This window comes from Corvus hawaiiensis, chromosome 7, assembly GCF_020740725.1.
Source record: "Corvus hawaiiensis isolate bCorHaw1 chromosome 7, bCorHaw1.pri.cur, whole genome shotgun sequence".
Classification (NCBI taxonomy): domain Eukaryota; kingdom Metazoa; phylum Chordata; class Aves; order Passeriformes; family Corvidae; genus Corvus; species Corvus hawaiiensis.
In genome coordinates this window covers 39,182,769-39,195,825 of record NC_063219.1, presented here as the reverse complement: position 1 = coordinate 39,195,825, position 13,057 = coordinate 39,182,769, and the positions used below count along the sequence as shown (strand labels likewise).

Below are 13,057 nucleotides of genomic sequence, written 5' to 3'. Positions count from 1 at the left end.
GCTGTGTCGTTGTTCATGTTGTTCATGAGTCTCTCTTGTCCTTGGTTGCCATTTGCATGGACAGAAAAGCTATAAATCCTTTGCCAAGATGCTCCTGCAGCACGGATGCAATGAAATTCTGAGGCCAGATATGCTGACAGCACTCTACAACACATACCTGTGGAGCCAGGTAATCTGCAGAGCTGCTGCTCTAGGACACCTTAGATACCCACTTTAGCTGCTTGGACTTGTCATATTTACTGCTCCCTAGATTTCCATGGAGTTCAGACCCCAAAGCTTCCTCACTGTGCTTAATGCTGGCTGTGATAAAATAAAACAGAATATCTGAAACAATATTTGCTGTCACGTGGACATCGCTCAGCTCAAGCTGAGCTTGTCCCCATTTTCTCCTTGCATTATAAAAAAATTGGTATGTATTGCACATATTTGTATAGAACAGCAATTTTCCATACATTTCAGATACTAGATGTTAGCTCTTCCTGGTATTTCCCTAACCCAGTCCTCATTCTGACACCACTTCTTGGCCTGGCCACCTTTCCATAACCTCAGTTCCTTAATTCAGAAAGAACATGATGGATTTGACAAGGAGATTCCAACATTTATCTCCCACTCTGCCCAGAATGGTATCAGACACCGAACAGTTATTTCTGCTCTGAAATCACAGCTGCTGGCAGTAACCTCACCCTTTGCAGTGGGAAAAATGATTCCTCATCAGGAACTGGCATATAAATGATAGACTGGAAATGCAACAGTAGGAAACAATTCTGTGCGAGGGAATTGTAATTCTTTGTTATTGCCTGTGCCAGTAGTGACACTCTTCAGTAATAAATTACTGAAGGTCTTTCAGACATTTCTCTTTCATTTTTCTGTGGATTTCTATTCTTTCATTAAAAACTCCTTGCAGGTAACTTTGAGTATGTTTGAATTCAAAAAAAGAAATGTCTGACCTGCATGTCCCCCCGAGTTCATTTCGTGTTATCATCGATTATTTGTTTATCACGTTTCATATTTTGTCTGTCACAGTCCCGTTTCAAATGCGTGGTTTTATTTTCTGATAAAGGGTAGAGCATGAAAATTTGTTTTTAAAAAATGTGTTTTAACCTTTTCCAGCTGCCTTCAGGCTGTCTACAATGAATTCCCATTCTTGGTGAACAGCCTGTTCTCACTGAACTCTGTGAAAACAGGTTTAGAAACCCAAGCAGGGCAAGGTGATCTTTAAGGAAATCATTACCAAGCACAAATCCTGCTGCCAAAGCCTTTAAAATATCCTGGCATTGTGATATATTTGGTATTGTTTTTATCTTCTGCTGTGCAAGATGATGAACATTTCATTCTGATCACAGAATCATTAAGGTTGGAAAAGACCTTCAAGGTCACCAAGTCCAAGTTTCAACTGAATATGATGAATATTTAAGAATGAGATACTGTCCATTATGAAGTTTAAAAGTCACTGCTCTGCCAAAATTGATTTTTTGGCTCAGTCATGGAGATTTTGGCTTGAAATAACCATAAAATTAATCAGACAAATAAACAGGCAGCCTCTTAGGCAAGGAAGGAGTTTGCAATTCAGCTCACGGTGCATGTTCGGCTTTCTTTGGCTTTGTGGGAGGGTTTTGCAATTTTATCCGTGGGTATAATCCCACCTCTGGAAGAGATTTTGTCCTGCTCTGTGTGATTAACTTGGAGCCTTCCCCCATCTCCAGATTCAGTACAAGAAGGACTATGAGAAGAAGAAAGACAAATACACCACAGTTCTGGATACTCCAGAATATTTACGGACCTCAAAGGTCAACAAACAGATCAGTGACGTAAGTGTGGATCCTTTGGCGTGGGATAATCACCCCCAGGGAATTTCCAGCTGACACCAAGGATTCCAAGAAATAATCCAACCCCAAATTTGTCCCTTCAGATTATTTACAAGTTGGAATACAACAAAGCCAAGCCCAAGGGCTACACCACCATCCAGGACACGCCGATGCTGCTGCACGTGCGCAAGGTCAAGGACAGGATCAGTGATGTGAGTAAATCCTCTGTGGCTGTGGCATCAAAACCACACAAAATTCACTTTTTGACTTGATAGCCAATGTTTTTAACTCCTATGTAACACTGTCAGTGAAAATTATCACCTACTTAGACCATATTGGCCTGTAAAATGATATCTGCATTCAGTGCTTTTTCAAAACCCCCAGTTTTTCAGGAAGTTTTTCATATAATTTTCTCCTGGAGCTCTTGGAACTTTTTTTTACTAGGGCAAACCACCCCTCACTGGAAATAAAAGCCATGAGCTGGAACTGATATCTGAATCATTAATTTGGAGAAGTTTTTTTCTGGGTTTTCTTCCTCTAGTGGCTTTTTTTTTTTTTTTTTTTGAGCATTGAATAAAATATTTCATGCATTGCTGTGTTTATTAATTTCTTGTATAGATATTGTGAATAGGTAAGGTAAATATTCTGATCTAAAAGAAATATGTTTTGATTGTGGGGCAATAGAAGAGTAAAAATGAGAGAGAAAGGAAGAGGGAGTGGATAGAATAATATAGGATTTAGGAGTTGTGGTCCTAATTCCTTCTCCCACCCTTTCTCTCTGTCCATTGTATTGTTGTTCCTTAGGTATCCACAAATAAAATGAGGGTACTAGCACTTCTGAAACTCAGTGTGGTACTGGCAGAATAAGTAGCCTGAATGTCATTCAGATGCTCCATAAATTTCTACCTAATTAGTAAATCCAGTAATTAAAAATAACCATTTTATCCAGATGCTAAAGTGGATCATTGAGAGAAAGAGATGTGAATTGAAGGACATTTTCTAAGTTCCAAACTGAATGCTGAGATTCTCTGAAGGAGTTTTCAGTTAGTGTAACTATCAGAAAATAAATTTCTTTCAAAGATTTCTTTTAGCGCAAAAATCTAGAAACAGGCAGAATTACTGCCCATGAATAGATCCTGTACACCTCAGTCTGTGCCTTGTGGTGAGTTAGAACTGCCACATTTTCTGCTTAAAGAGAAGTGCTGCTGGAGAGGACCCTCCTTCAGGCAGGTGCTTGATATCAAGTTGCATCAATGGAATTTATTTTTCATGGAATCCCAGAATCATTGAGGTTGGGAAAGCCCTCCAAGACCATCAAATCCAACCTGTGCCCAATCCCCACCTCGTCACCAGCCCAGAGCCCTGAATGCTTCTCCAGTCATTTTCTCCTGTTAAGATTTTATCCAGACAGGAGCAATTTTAATTAAGTTTTTCACATTTTGATGCTTTTTTTGTTGATGCTGATATGACTTTGTAAACTTTTTTACATCTTTGCCTTTCTTTAGCTGAAATACAAGGAAATGTATGAGAAGAGTAAATCTCACTGCAACGTCGTGGCAGACTCAGTTCACATTAAAACTCCCAGACACGCCTACAAACTGAACAGCAACGTGAGTTCTGTCTTGCTCATGTTTTAATTTTATTCTGGAGGGTGTTGGGAACTGGCAGTGGAAGCCACAAGGAATTATTTCCAGTTCCACTGAATTTTTTGGGCATTGTTTCTAATCCTATCCGCTGCTAGGATAAAGTGTATTTTAATTCATTTCATACTAAAGTGCTCACTCTGGCCAGTTGTCCTTGAGGTCCTTGTATGTCACACAGCCTGTTCTTCCTGTTGTCCTCTGCTTTCCTGGCAGAGACACAGCTGTCCCAGGAATTCCCTGGAATGATGCTCACGGAGACAAAGCAAGAGCTTTATGGGAAACTGTCCTGTGTTTTTTGTTATTGGTGACCCATTTCAGTAGGAAGGATTTGAAAGTTCTCCCCTTCTCCAAAGTCAGGACATCATTTCAGTCCTTCATATTCCTTTCTCCACCTTCATTTTCCTTTCTGCACCCAGCAGTGGAAAAGCTGCAGTGTGCCTGACCCAGAGGAAAGCCCTAATCTGGTGTAGATGCATTTTCTTGCCTCTTCTCACAGACCAAAAGAGAATTGGCCTCTGTATGTTGTGTGCAAGGTACCCAACTTCCAATGAACTCTCTGTCTGTTTGGTTTTCCCTGTAAACAGCTGGATTATAAGAAGAAATACGAGGCAGCCAAGGCCCACTGGCACCTGATCGCTGACAGGCCTGACTTTGTCCAAGCAGCCAAGTCCTCTCTGCAGCAGAGTGATGTAAGAAAATCAGAATACCCTGAATATTCCCTTTTCTCATCTCCCCTGTTCAGAATTTTTAAAAAATTGGAGAAGATCTGAGACTCTCTTACTTTATCTCTTATTTTTTCTTCCTGCAGTACGAATACAAACTGGACCGGGAGTTCCTCAAGGGGTGCAAACTTTCTGTCACAGATGATAAAAACACAGTGTTGGCCCTAAATAATGCCATCCTGGCCAGTGATGTAAGTACTCAACTCACCTTTCCCCTCCAAGTTCTCTGCTACCACTTTACTCACTACTTAACTGTTGCATTGGAAATACAATTGGATGAACCATGAAGCTTTGAACAGATGTTCTCAGTCTCACTTCATTTGAATTGATTTATTTAATTAACAAATTGACTGAATAAATTTCAATTAGTTTGGTCTTGTAAATGCCACAGGCCTAGTTCATGGATTAAATTAATATTCAAAGTTAACATTGCCTGAACACCCCTAGACCTTACACCCAGGTGCATCTCTGTATTCCTGGTATTGAAATGGAAATGTCTGGAGAAAACCACCAAAACCACTGCAGGTATAAATTGGGAATAGCACAAAATATATTTGATAACTACCCAAAAGATTGTTAATAATAACACAAAATATCTTTAATAATTACTAACAATATGTTAATATTGAGTATATTAAAAATATTCTGAGTGAGAGCCATAGGAATATATGGACTAGGCTGTAAAATGTCAAAATATGGGATTTTCTACAAAATTTTGCACTAAAAACCAAACACAACTGTAGTAATTATTTTTTAACCTGTCAGAAGACAAAATGCTCATTATTTAAACTGAGATCTTTCCTTCCTGCTAGATAAAATACAAAGAGAAGCACAACAAAGCCCGAGGGACCTACCACGTTGTTCCAGACACCCCTCAGATCCTGCTGGCTAAGAATGTCAGCTCTCTGGTGTCTGAGGTAAAACATCAGCAATTATTTATTCATTTCATTTCCTTCCATCCTTGAACTGCTGGGTTTTACCTGGTTTTCCCCTGTGCTTGCAGAACAAGTACAAAGCGCAGAGCAAGAAGCAGCTGCCCCATGGCTCTTTCACAACCCTGCCCGAGACGCGGGACACCGTCCACGTGAAGGAGGTGACCAAGAACGTCAGCGAGGTGAGTTCAGACCCAGCTCATCATCTCCAAAGATAAGCTAAGCTTTGGCAACCTGAGCTCCAAAAACTGCAGCCACTTTTGGGAATGAGGTGTTTCCTCTTTATGCAGCTACAGCAGTCTCAGGGAGCTTTTTCCAAGTTTCTGTAGCATTTTCCTCCATGTGACATTAAAAACTCACTCGTGGCCCTTCTGCTCTTGACAGACAAACTACAAAAAGAAGTTTGTGAAAGAAAAAGGCAAATCCAATTATTCTGTCATGCTGGAGCCTCCTGAGGTGAAACATGCCATGGAAGTAGCTAAAAACCAGAGTACAGTAAGTTCGCCTTCTTTTTCCAATAATTTCGTAGGTTATGTAAGCAAATTCAGCTGGAAAAACCCAACTTTATGGATTTCTGAATTTCCTCCCAGCCTCCATGTTCAGGTGTAATTTTGAAAGATGAAGGTACAAGTATTTACAAATATAAAAATGCACTAAAATAAAGGATTTGTGCTTCAATCCCATGGTAGGATTTCAAGTAATGTGGTGCAAATCACATCTAATAATTTTTTTCATCCCTTCAGACACAGACAGAATTTCCCACACTTATTTCTTCACTTGTAGACAACTTGCAAAACCAGATTTCCGGATCCATTCCTTGTGAATTTATTTCCAAAATAAACCTATGCACTTTCTCAGCAACGTTGCTGTGTCCTTTACTGTGTATTCCCCATGAATAAACCTCATTAATTTTCTTTCCTCTGTCTTCTTCCATGGGTTAGATTGAATACAAGAAGGATGCCAAGTCCAAGCTCCACTACACACCCATAGCAGATCGACCAGATATTAAGAAAGCAACTCAGGCTGCCAAGTTAATCAGCAATGTGAGTGTTTTCAAGTCCTCTGGATAATCCTTTAGCATTAATTTCACTACAAAATCCAGTAGAATAATTAAAAGAGGATTTCATCACTGCCAAAGGATTTATTTCTTTTATTAGATTGAGTATAAGAAGCGTGGAGCAGCAGGTGTGGGTGTGACCATGCTGGGGCGTCCGGACATTGAGCTGGCCAAGGAGGTGTCCAAACTGACCAGCCAGGTAAGGGCAAAATGAAAAGTTGGTGAAACTTCAAAGCAATGAGAGAAATGAGAAATAAAATTAACTTATAATGTCGCTGTTATAACTGAAATTATTGCCAGAGTAGGGGAAAAGGGAAAGGAAGGGAAGGCGTTAAAATAAAAATTAAATACCAGTACAAGGTATTTCTTTGTTAAACTTTTCCAGTGTCATTAATGGAGGTATAAAATCTTCTTAAAATGATGTTGTGACAAGATCTTTTAAATGCTGAAGTGTTTGTCCTGCTCTTTTTTAGCCCTTTTGGGTACTGGCTTTACCAGAACCAGCCTTTACCTGACTCTTATTTTCCATCCTTTGAACGGACACTCGGTTTCTTTCAGCCACTTTCTTTCTACTTTGTCGTTAAAAGGATCTTGTGGCAGGACCTCAATCCCTCTTGGTTCTTTGTCTCCCCTTCCTGTTTGAATTCTGGATTTTTGACTTTCTGACCTTGCTTTCTTGCTGCTGGTTGTAGGCAGAGTACCTCAAACACCACATGAGAGGCCATGGAGCTGCTTCCTATGACACGCCCTGGATGAGAACCTTTAAGAAAGCAAATATGCTAAGTAGTCATGTAAGAGAATTTTAATTAAGTGACATTAATGCCATCGTTGTGCATCTGTCTCTTGCTTGCATATTTATCTTGCAATTCTGTAGCACCATGTGAAGCTTGAAATGTTGTTCTGTCCTTCATAATGGTTTTGGAGCTTCCAAGTTTTTTAATGGAAGTTTCTAGTGCGCTCACCTAATGTGAAAACTCACCTTTTTCACCCAAAAACCCGTCAAATTTGAGCATTTATTATCTAAAAATGCAAAAAACCCCTGGAAATATATGTATAAATAAATGTGTATGACCAGCCTGAGCAATGGTGCTGGTAATTTTCAGTAAACAGTGACCAGAACTTCATTTTAACTCTTCTAACTATTCTATTAAAACTTCATTTAAACTTTAATGAAACTATTTTATTGGCTGGAATTTCATAATGGAAGAGCAGACTATGACTGAATCAGTCCCACTGAGAAGTGCAGCCTGGGCTGGTTTGAGGGCTCCTTGGTTCTTAGACTTCTTCCCACATCAAAACCTTTGGAAAACAGAAAACCAGAGCCTGGATTGCCCATTTGGAAGTGGCAGCAGACAGGTCTGTGCCATTTCAGTTTTACACATGTATTTCCAAGTGAAAAAAAGGAGGATTTTGGTTTTTCCATGTCTGGCTGTGTCTGCTGCCATGTTTGAATGTTTGAATGTCCACCACGGTGTCTGCAGGAAAACCAAGGATCTCCTCAGGGGAACCAAGGATTCTTAAACTGATCTACAGGAAAAAGAAGAAATTCTGTTTATTCCCATTCAATGATGAGATCCTGGTTTTCCATTCTTTTGCCACTCTGAGTCTTTAAAACATTCTTTGCTGAGATGATTTTGGTTCTGAGAGGAAATGAACTGCTGGAGGGGCACTGAGGGAGCAGAGAATGGTCAGCATCATCTTTAACTGTTGGTTTTTTCTCTTGGACATCTCTTCTCATAAACTTTGTAAAGCATCACGTCCACTTTGTTTATCCAGTTGAGTTTTTTAGTTGGATTTTGTCTGTCTGGCTTGCTTGCTTTTAATTTTTCATGGATTTCATTCCTTTCAACATTTCCGTGCCTCCAGCCTGGATCTGCTGGATTCTGATGGCTCACACTGCTATGTTTTACCTGGCTGAAGCTGATGTGGTTTGGAAGTGTTACTAAACCTCTTGCAGAATCGAATTAATTATTTATCATTAGTAATTAATTGTGTCACTGTTCTGTTTGTGATCATTACTGTCCTCCTTTATCCCTAATCCAGTCAGAACACACTGTGTGCATAACAATGTACTGAAATCTTCAGTGCTCTGAAGTCTTGAGGTTTTTAAAGCTCTTATTTCTCCAAGAAGTATGTAAAAAATTCTTTTAAACACTCTTTCATATGCTCTTATATTATATTTTATATAATATATTATATATTAATGTTATATATAATATTCTAATTATATAAGATATAATTTTCTTGTATTTTACTCTTATTATACCTGTCACTGTTTTTATCTCTTTGTGAAACCTCTTAAATCAATGGACTGTTCCCATCAAGTGAAGAATTCTTCACCTCCAAGGGTCACAATTTTGGCCACACAATTCTCCTGGCTCTTTTATTTTTACAGTGAGGAGATGTAACTGGAAGAAAAATCACAAGTGGTATCTTGTAAATATCAAACAGGTGTCGATTCTCTTTCCGTGTCAGGTCTATTTTAAATAGTCTTTATTCCAGTGGACACCTTCGAGTTCCTGCACTTTTGTTCTTCTCCTAACCAGCCCCAGTGGAACAGGGGGTGCTGCAGCCAAACAGGTGAGTCCTGCACAGCAGCTGTGACACCTGGCTGTTCTCTGTTTAGGTGAAATACAAGGAGAACTTTGCCAAAGAGATGGGTAAAAAGCCAAAGTATGATTTGAAGGAGGCCAAAATCTACAAGACCCTGAAGGATGCCCACAACATGGCCAGCGAGGTACGTTCGCGGTTGCTTTTCCTGGGGGGAAATCCCAACCTGCCTTCCCAAATCCCTCCTTTGTGTTGTTGGAAGTTCTCCCAGCCCAGGCTGGACCAGCAGGGCCCTCTTCTGATGGGGTTTGCTCCCTGTGCCCGCAGGTGAAGTACAAGGCAGACCTGAAGAAGCTGCACAAGCCCGTCACGGACATGAAGGAGTCGCTGCTCATGAACCACGTGCTGAGCACGAGCCAGCTCGCCAGTGCTGTAAGCTCAGAGTGATCCCACAGCTCCCACGGGTGGGAATTCCCTTGGGAATTCTCTGCTAACTCCTCCTCCTGTAACAGCTGCTCCCTGTGCTCCCTTCATGGGCATCACCTGGTAGTGACCTCTTCCTCCATTTCCTAATGACTCCTCCTTAACCAGCAGTGTCCCCACGTTTGTGCTCTGGGGAGGGAAATCTTCATCACCTGTACAACTGCTAATATTTTAAACACTGATCATTTTTACTGGATTGATTCTTGATCCCATTTTAACTGATTGCACTACACTAACAAATACTTCTTTTTATTTTTTCCTTTTTTCTTTACTGATTACTGTATTTAAATGTTTTATTTTTATCTGTTTTTTTTTTATTTCGTGCTTAACACTCCCCTCTTGTAAATCCACATAATTGTGCCTAACAAAGTAATTGATAATGAGAAAAGGCAAAACCCTTTATTGCCTGGTACAGCCTTTTCATTACCCACTGTGTTTTCTCTCTTCTCTTTTTTTTTCTTCTTTTAATCCTGGTTTTTACAAAACCTTTCTTGCAATCCAAATGACCATAAAAAAGATAACTATTCCTCCACATCTTTAACCCCCATTATCAGTTCTAAACTTCTTGGTTTTTGTTTTACTTCTTGCATTTCTAATTTCTCTTTGATGTTCTGTTGAAATGTTGCTTTGATTGGACCTAAGAAGTAAATTTGCTGAGGGATTTTTTTTTTGATTGAGATAATTTTTGACACCTTCCCTTCAGTACCAGTACAAGAAGCAATATGAGAAGAGTAAGGGTCACTACCATGTGGTGCCAGATAATCTTGAACAGGTTCACTTCAGGGAGGCCTCAGAACTCCAGAGCCACGTAAGTTGGATGTGTGTTTGTCATTATCCCAACTCACTGAGCACCAAATTCCATCAAAATCCTCCCAGTAAATCCTCCAGGCTGTGACAGTCCCTGTGCTTCTCTGCCCCACCAACGCTGCACACCTGGGTAAGGATCCAGGGAGAAACACCTGCACATGTCCGAGTTCAGAACACATAAAATACACAGATAAGATCTCAGTGTGATTCCTTCATTCCAGAGTCAATCCCTGTTGCTCACCTCTGCTGCACGAGGATCTTTTTGCACAGGATGATACATTTCTCAGGGGGATTTTTGTCTAGAGAAAAAAGGACCTGGAAGTCACAGAAACTGGGAAGTGAAGGAATTAGGGTTGTTGCTGACAGTGTATTTCCAACTGCTTCATCCGTTCCAGTGATCCAAAGGAGAGCTCTGCTGTCCTTTCCTGCATCCAAAAAGGCTTTATCCAAAACAGCACCTCCTGCTGCTTTGAAACGTGCCTGGAGTTTTTCCCTCTGGAACAAAACAGTGAATCCCTCCAGAGAAATTCATAGTGTGATTTAGACTCTGATCCTCTCTGTTCCAAGTGTTTACTGGCTGTAAAGCAAGAGAGAAATTATGGCTAGAACACAGCTAGAAATTATGGCTGGTTGTTCTGGTAGTTGGCATGGAATTCCAGAATGGTTTGGGGACACTAAGGATTATCCAGTCCCACCCCTGCCATGGGCAGGGACACCTCCCACTATCCCAGGTTGCTCCAACCTGGCCTTAGACATTTCCAGGGATGTTCAAGGTATGGAAAGGCAAAAAGGTCACATAGCAAAGGACTGTAAGGAAATGGTTGTTAATCAGGTTGTTGTTAATGAGGTTGTAATTAATTTTTAAGTCAGTCCTTGTTGCTCCAGTTTGGAATCAGGCTCTGACTTGGCCACAGCCACAGCATTACCTCATTCAGCACTCTGAAAATCTGGATAATAGAACTTGAAGCAGGAATCTCTTCATCTTCATGGACATTTTACTTCCTGGACACCAAATTTTACATTTTCTGGTCAATAATACAAATTTCAGGAAGGCAAACTCTATTAGACATTAGCTTTTACCACAGAACTGTTGATAGTAGGCACATGCTGCTCAATTAATTAGGTCTTTGATTATTTAGGAGCGTGACTTTTTATCTTTTCTTCTCAGGTGAAATACAGAGAAAAGTATGAGAAGGAAAAAGGAAAACCCATGTTGGACTTTGAAACTCCCACATACCTGACTGCAAAGGAGTCTCAGCTCATGCAGAGCGAGGTAACATCAGTACTGATAAGCTGAAAAGCTTGCAAATGTCTTTTTTATACCTAAACTGTAATAGGGATTTAACAGGCAATTCTACTTGCACCTTGTGTATGCTGATAGACTGAAAAAATAGATCAGATTCCTTTATGATGGTTGTTAAATGCTACATTGAACATTCATGACCCCTTCCTGTCAAGAAATGAGTCAGAAATTATCTGTAATTTTTATCAGCTCTCAGTGAATGAAGCTTAAACAAGTCCTTGAATAAGAAATGTGGTACAAAACTCATTTCACTTAAACTTTTACAACGTGACAGTGTTTGTGTGATATCACAGGACAGACAAAGTGCCCTGCTTCTTTTTTTTCACCTCAAAACTCCATTTTTCAGAAACTCTTTTATTCCCTGCATGTCTCTGCTGTCACAGGTTCTCCCCAGCCTGTCATTCTCTTTTCATGAGCAGTTTTTTTGTGTTTATTTGAAGTTTAATCCTGCTCTGGCCCAGATGGAGGCTGCAAAGCAGCTGTGTAAGGCCGTTAGTCCTTGTGGTACCTTTTGAATGTTTTCTCTACATAGACAAATGAGTAGAAAAATAAAAACCAGAGGCAGGATCAGGTCCTGTTTCCATGGAAAGCACTGAGCTGCTTCACAAGTTTTAGTGGGAACAGGGTTTAGGTGCCCATTTAGCCTCAGCTGTACCCAGTGGCATTGATACCCTCCCAACTTTGCACATAATGAAAATATTGTAATAAATATTTGCTGGTTTACTTTTTTTTCTTCTTCTTCTTGCTCTCTTTAGAAAGAATATAAGAAGGACTTTGAAGAGTCCATGAAGGGCAGGAACCTCACTGGCCTGGAGGTCACACCATCCCTCTTACATGTCAAATACGCCACCAAAATAGCGAGCGAGGTACCAGCTCCTCTGGGCTTCTTTCCTCTGCCTCCTTCAGCACCTGCAGCATTCCCAGCACCAGTTCTTCTTCCCCACTCTCCTCCCCATGCACACTGAGCATGTTTACTTGGATTTTGTGCTGTGAGCTAATTTGCCATGGACATTTCTTCCTTGTCCTTTAACTGTATTCCCATTTCCTGCCCCTCTCTGACTTCCCTCAGCCTAACTGGTCCATATGTGTGTGCCTTGCCAATTTCTCTTCCACAATAATCCCTGTCTTCTGTTGGAGTAGTTCTTCTATAACCCTCTACAATATTCTTTCTTGTTTTCCAAATTGTTTTCCAAATGTCTTTCTTTTTTTTTTTTTCCTTTTGGAGATTTTGCAATTTTCTTTCCATTAATTTTTTTGCAACAAAGTTGGTAGAGTGTAAAACTCCCTCTGGTCTTGCTTTGCAGTGTTTTTCTTTCTCCTTCTCCTGCAGAAAGAGTACAGGAAGGATCTGGAGGAAGGAGTCAAAGGGAAGGGACTGACAGCCTTAGAGGAGACTCCAGACATGCTGAGAGCCAAGAATGCAACTCAGATCCTGAACGAGGTATGGAAGAGCTGCTTGGGAAGTGCCTGAGTGGATGGAACAGCCTCCAACTGCCATGGGCAGGGACACCTCCCACTGTCCCAGGCTGCTCCATGCCCTGTCCCACCTGGCCTGGGACACTGCCAGGGATCCAGGGGCAGCCCCAGCTGCTCTGGGCACCCTGTGCCAGGGCCTGCCCACCCTCCCAGGGAACAATTCCTTCCCAGTATTCCATCCATCCCTGCCCTTCCACTGGTGTGAACTTCATCATTCCCTAGAAATTCTTGAGTAGAGAGAAGAAAAGAACACGGATGAGGGGCTAAGGACCAAAGTGG

At 40.8% G+C, this 13,057-nt stretch overlaps 1 protein-coding gene across 5 annotated transcripts in view; it reads left to right on the top strand.

Annotated features, from left to right (window-relative positions):
* NEB (nebulin) overlaps positions 1-13,057 on the top strand; it is a 105,000-nt gene that overhangs the window by 73,726 nt on the left and 18,217 nt on the right. For 4 of the 5 annotated variants that reach the window (XM_048308735.1, XM_048308733.1, XM_048308732.1 and 1 more), the window contains exons 119-135: positions 1,704-1,808; positions 1,910-2,017; positions 3,311-3,415; positions 4,033-4,137; positions 4,257-4,361; positions 4,983-5,087; positions 5,174-5,284; positions 5,487-5,597; positions 6,044-6,145; positions 6,260-6,358; positions 6,852-6,950; positions 8,786-8,896; positions 9,037-9,141; positions 9,896-10,000; positions 11,168-11,272; positions 12,058-12,168; positions 12,633-12,743. In XM_048308735.1, the coding sequence (XP_048164692.1) occupies positions 1,704-1,808; positions 1,910-2,017; positions 3,311-3,415; positions 4,033-4,137; positions 4,257-4,361; positions 4,983-5,087; positions 5,174-5,284; positions 5,487-5,597; positions 6,044-6,145; positions 6,260-6,358; positions 6,852-6,950; positions 8,786-8,896; positions 9,037-9,141; positions 9,896-10,000; positions 11,168-11,272; positions 12,058-12,168; positions 12,633-12,743 (1,803 nt within the window). Of the gene's footprint in view, positions 1-64; positions 170-1,703; positions 1,809-1,909; positions 2,018-3,310; positions 3,416-4,032; positions 4,138-4,256; positions 4,362-4,982; positions 5,088-5,173; positions 5,285-5,486; positions 5,598-6,043; positions 6,146-6,259; positions 6,359-6,851; positions 6,951-8,785; positions 8,897-9,036; positions 9,142-9,895; positions 10,001-11,167; positions 11,273-12,057; positions 12,169-12,632; positions 12,744-13,057 lie in introns of all 5 variants that reach the window. The other variant, XM_048308734.1, reaches the window with a different exon arrangement.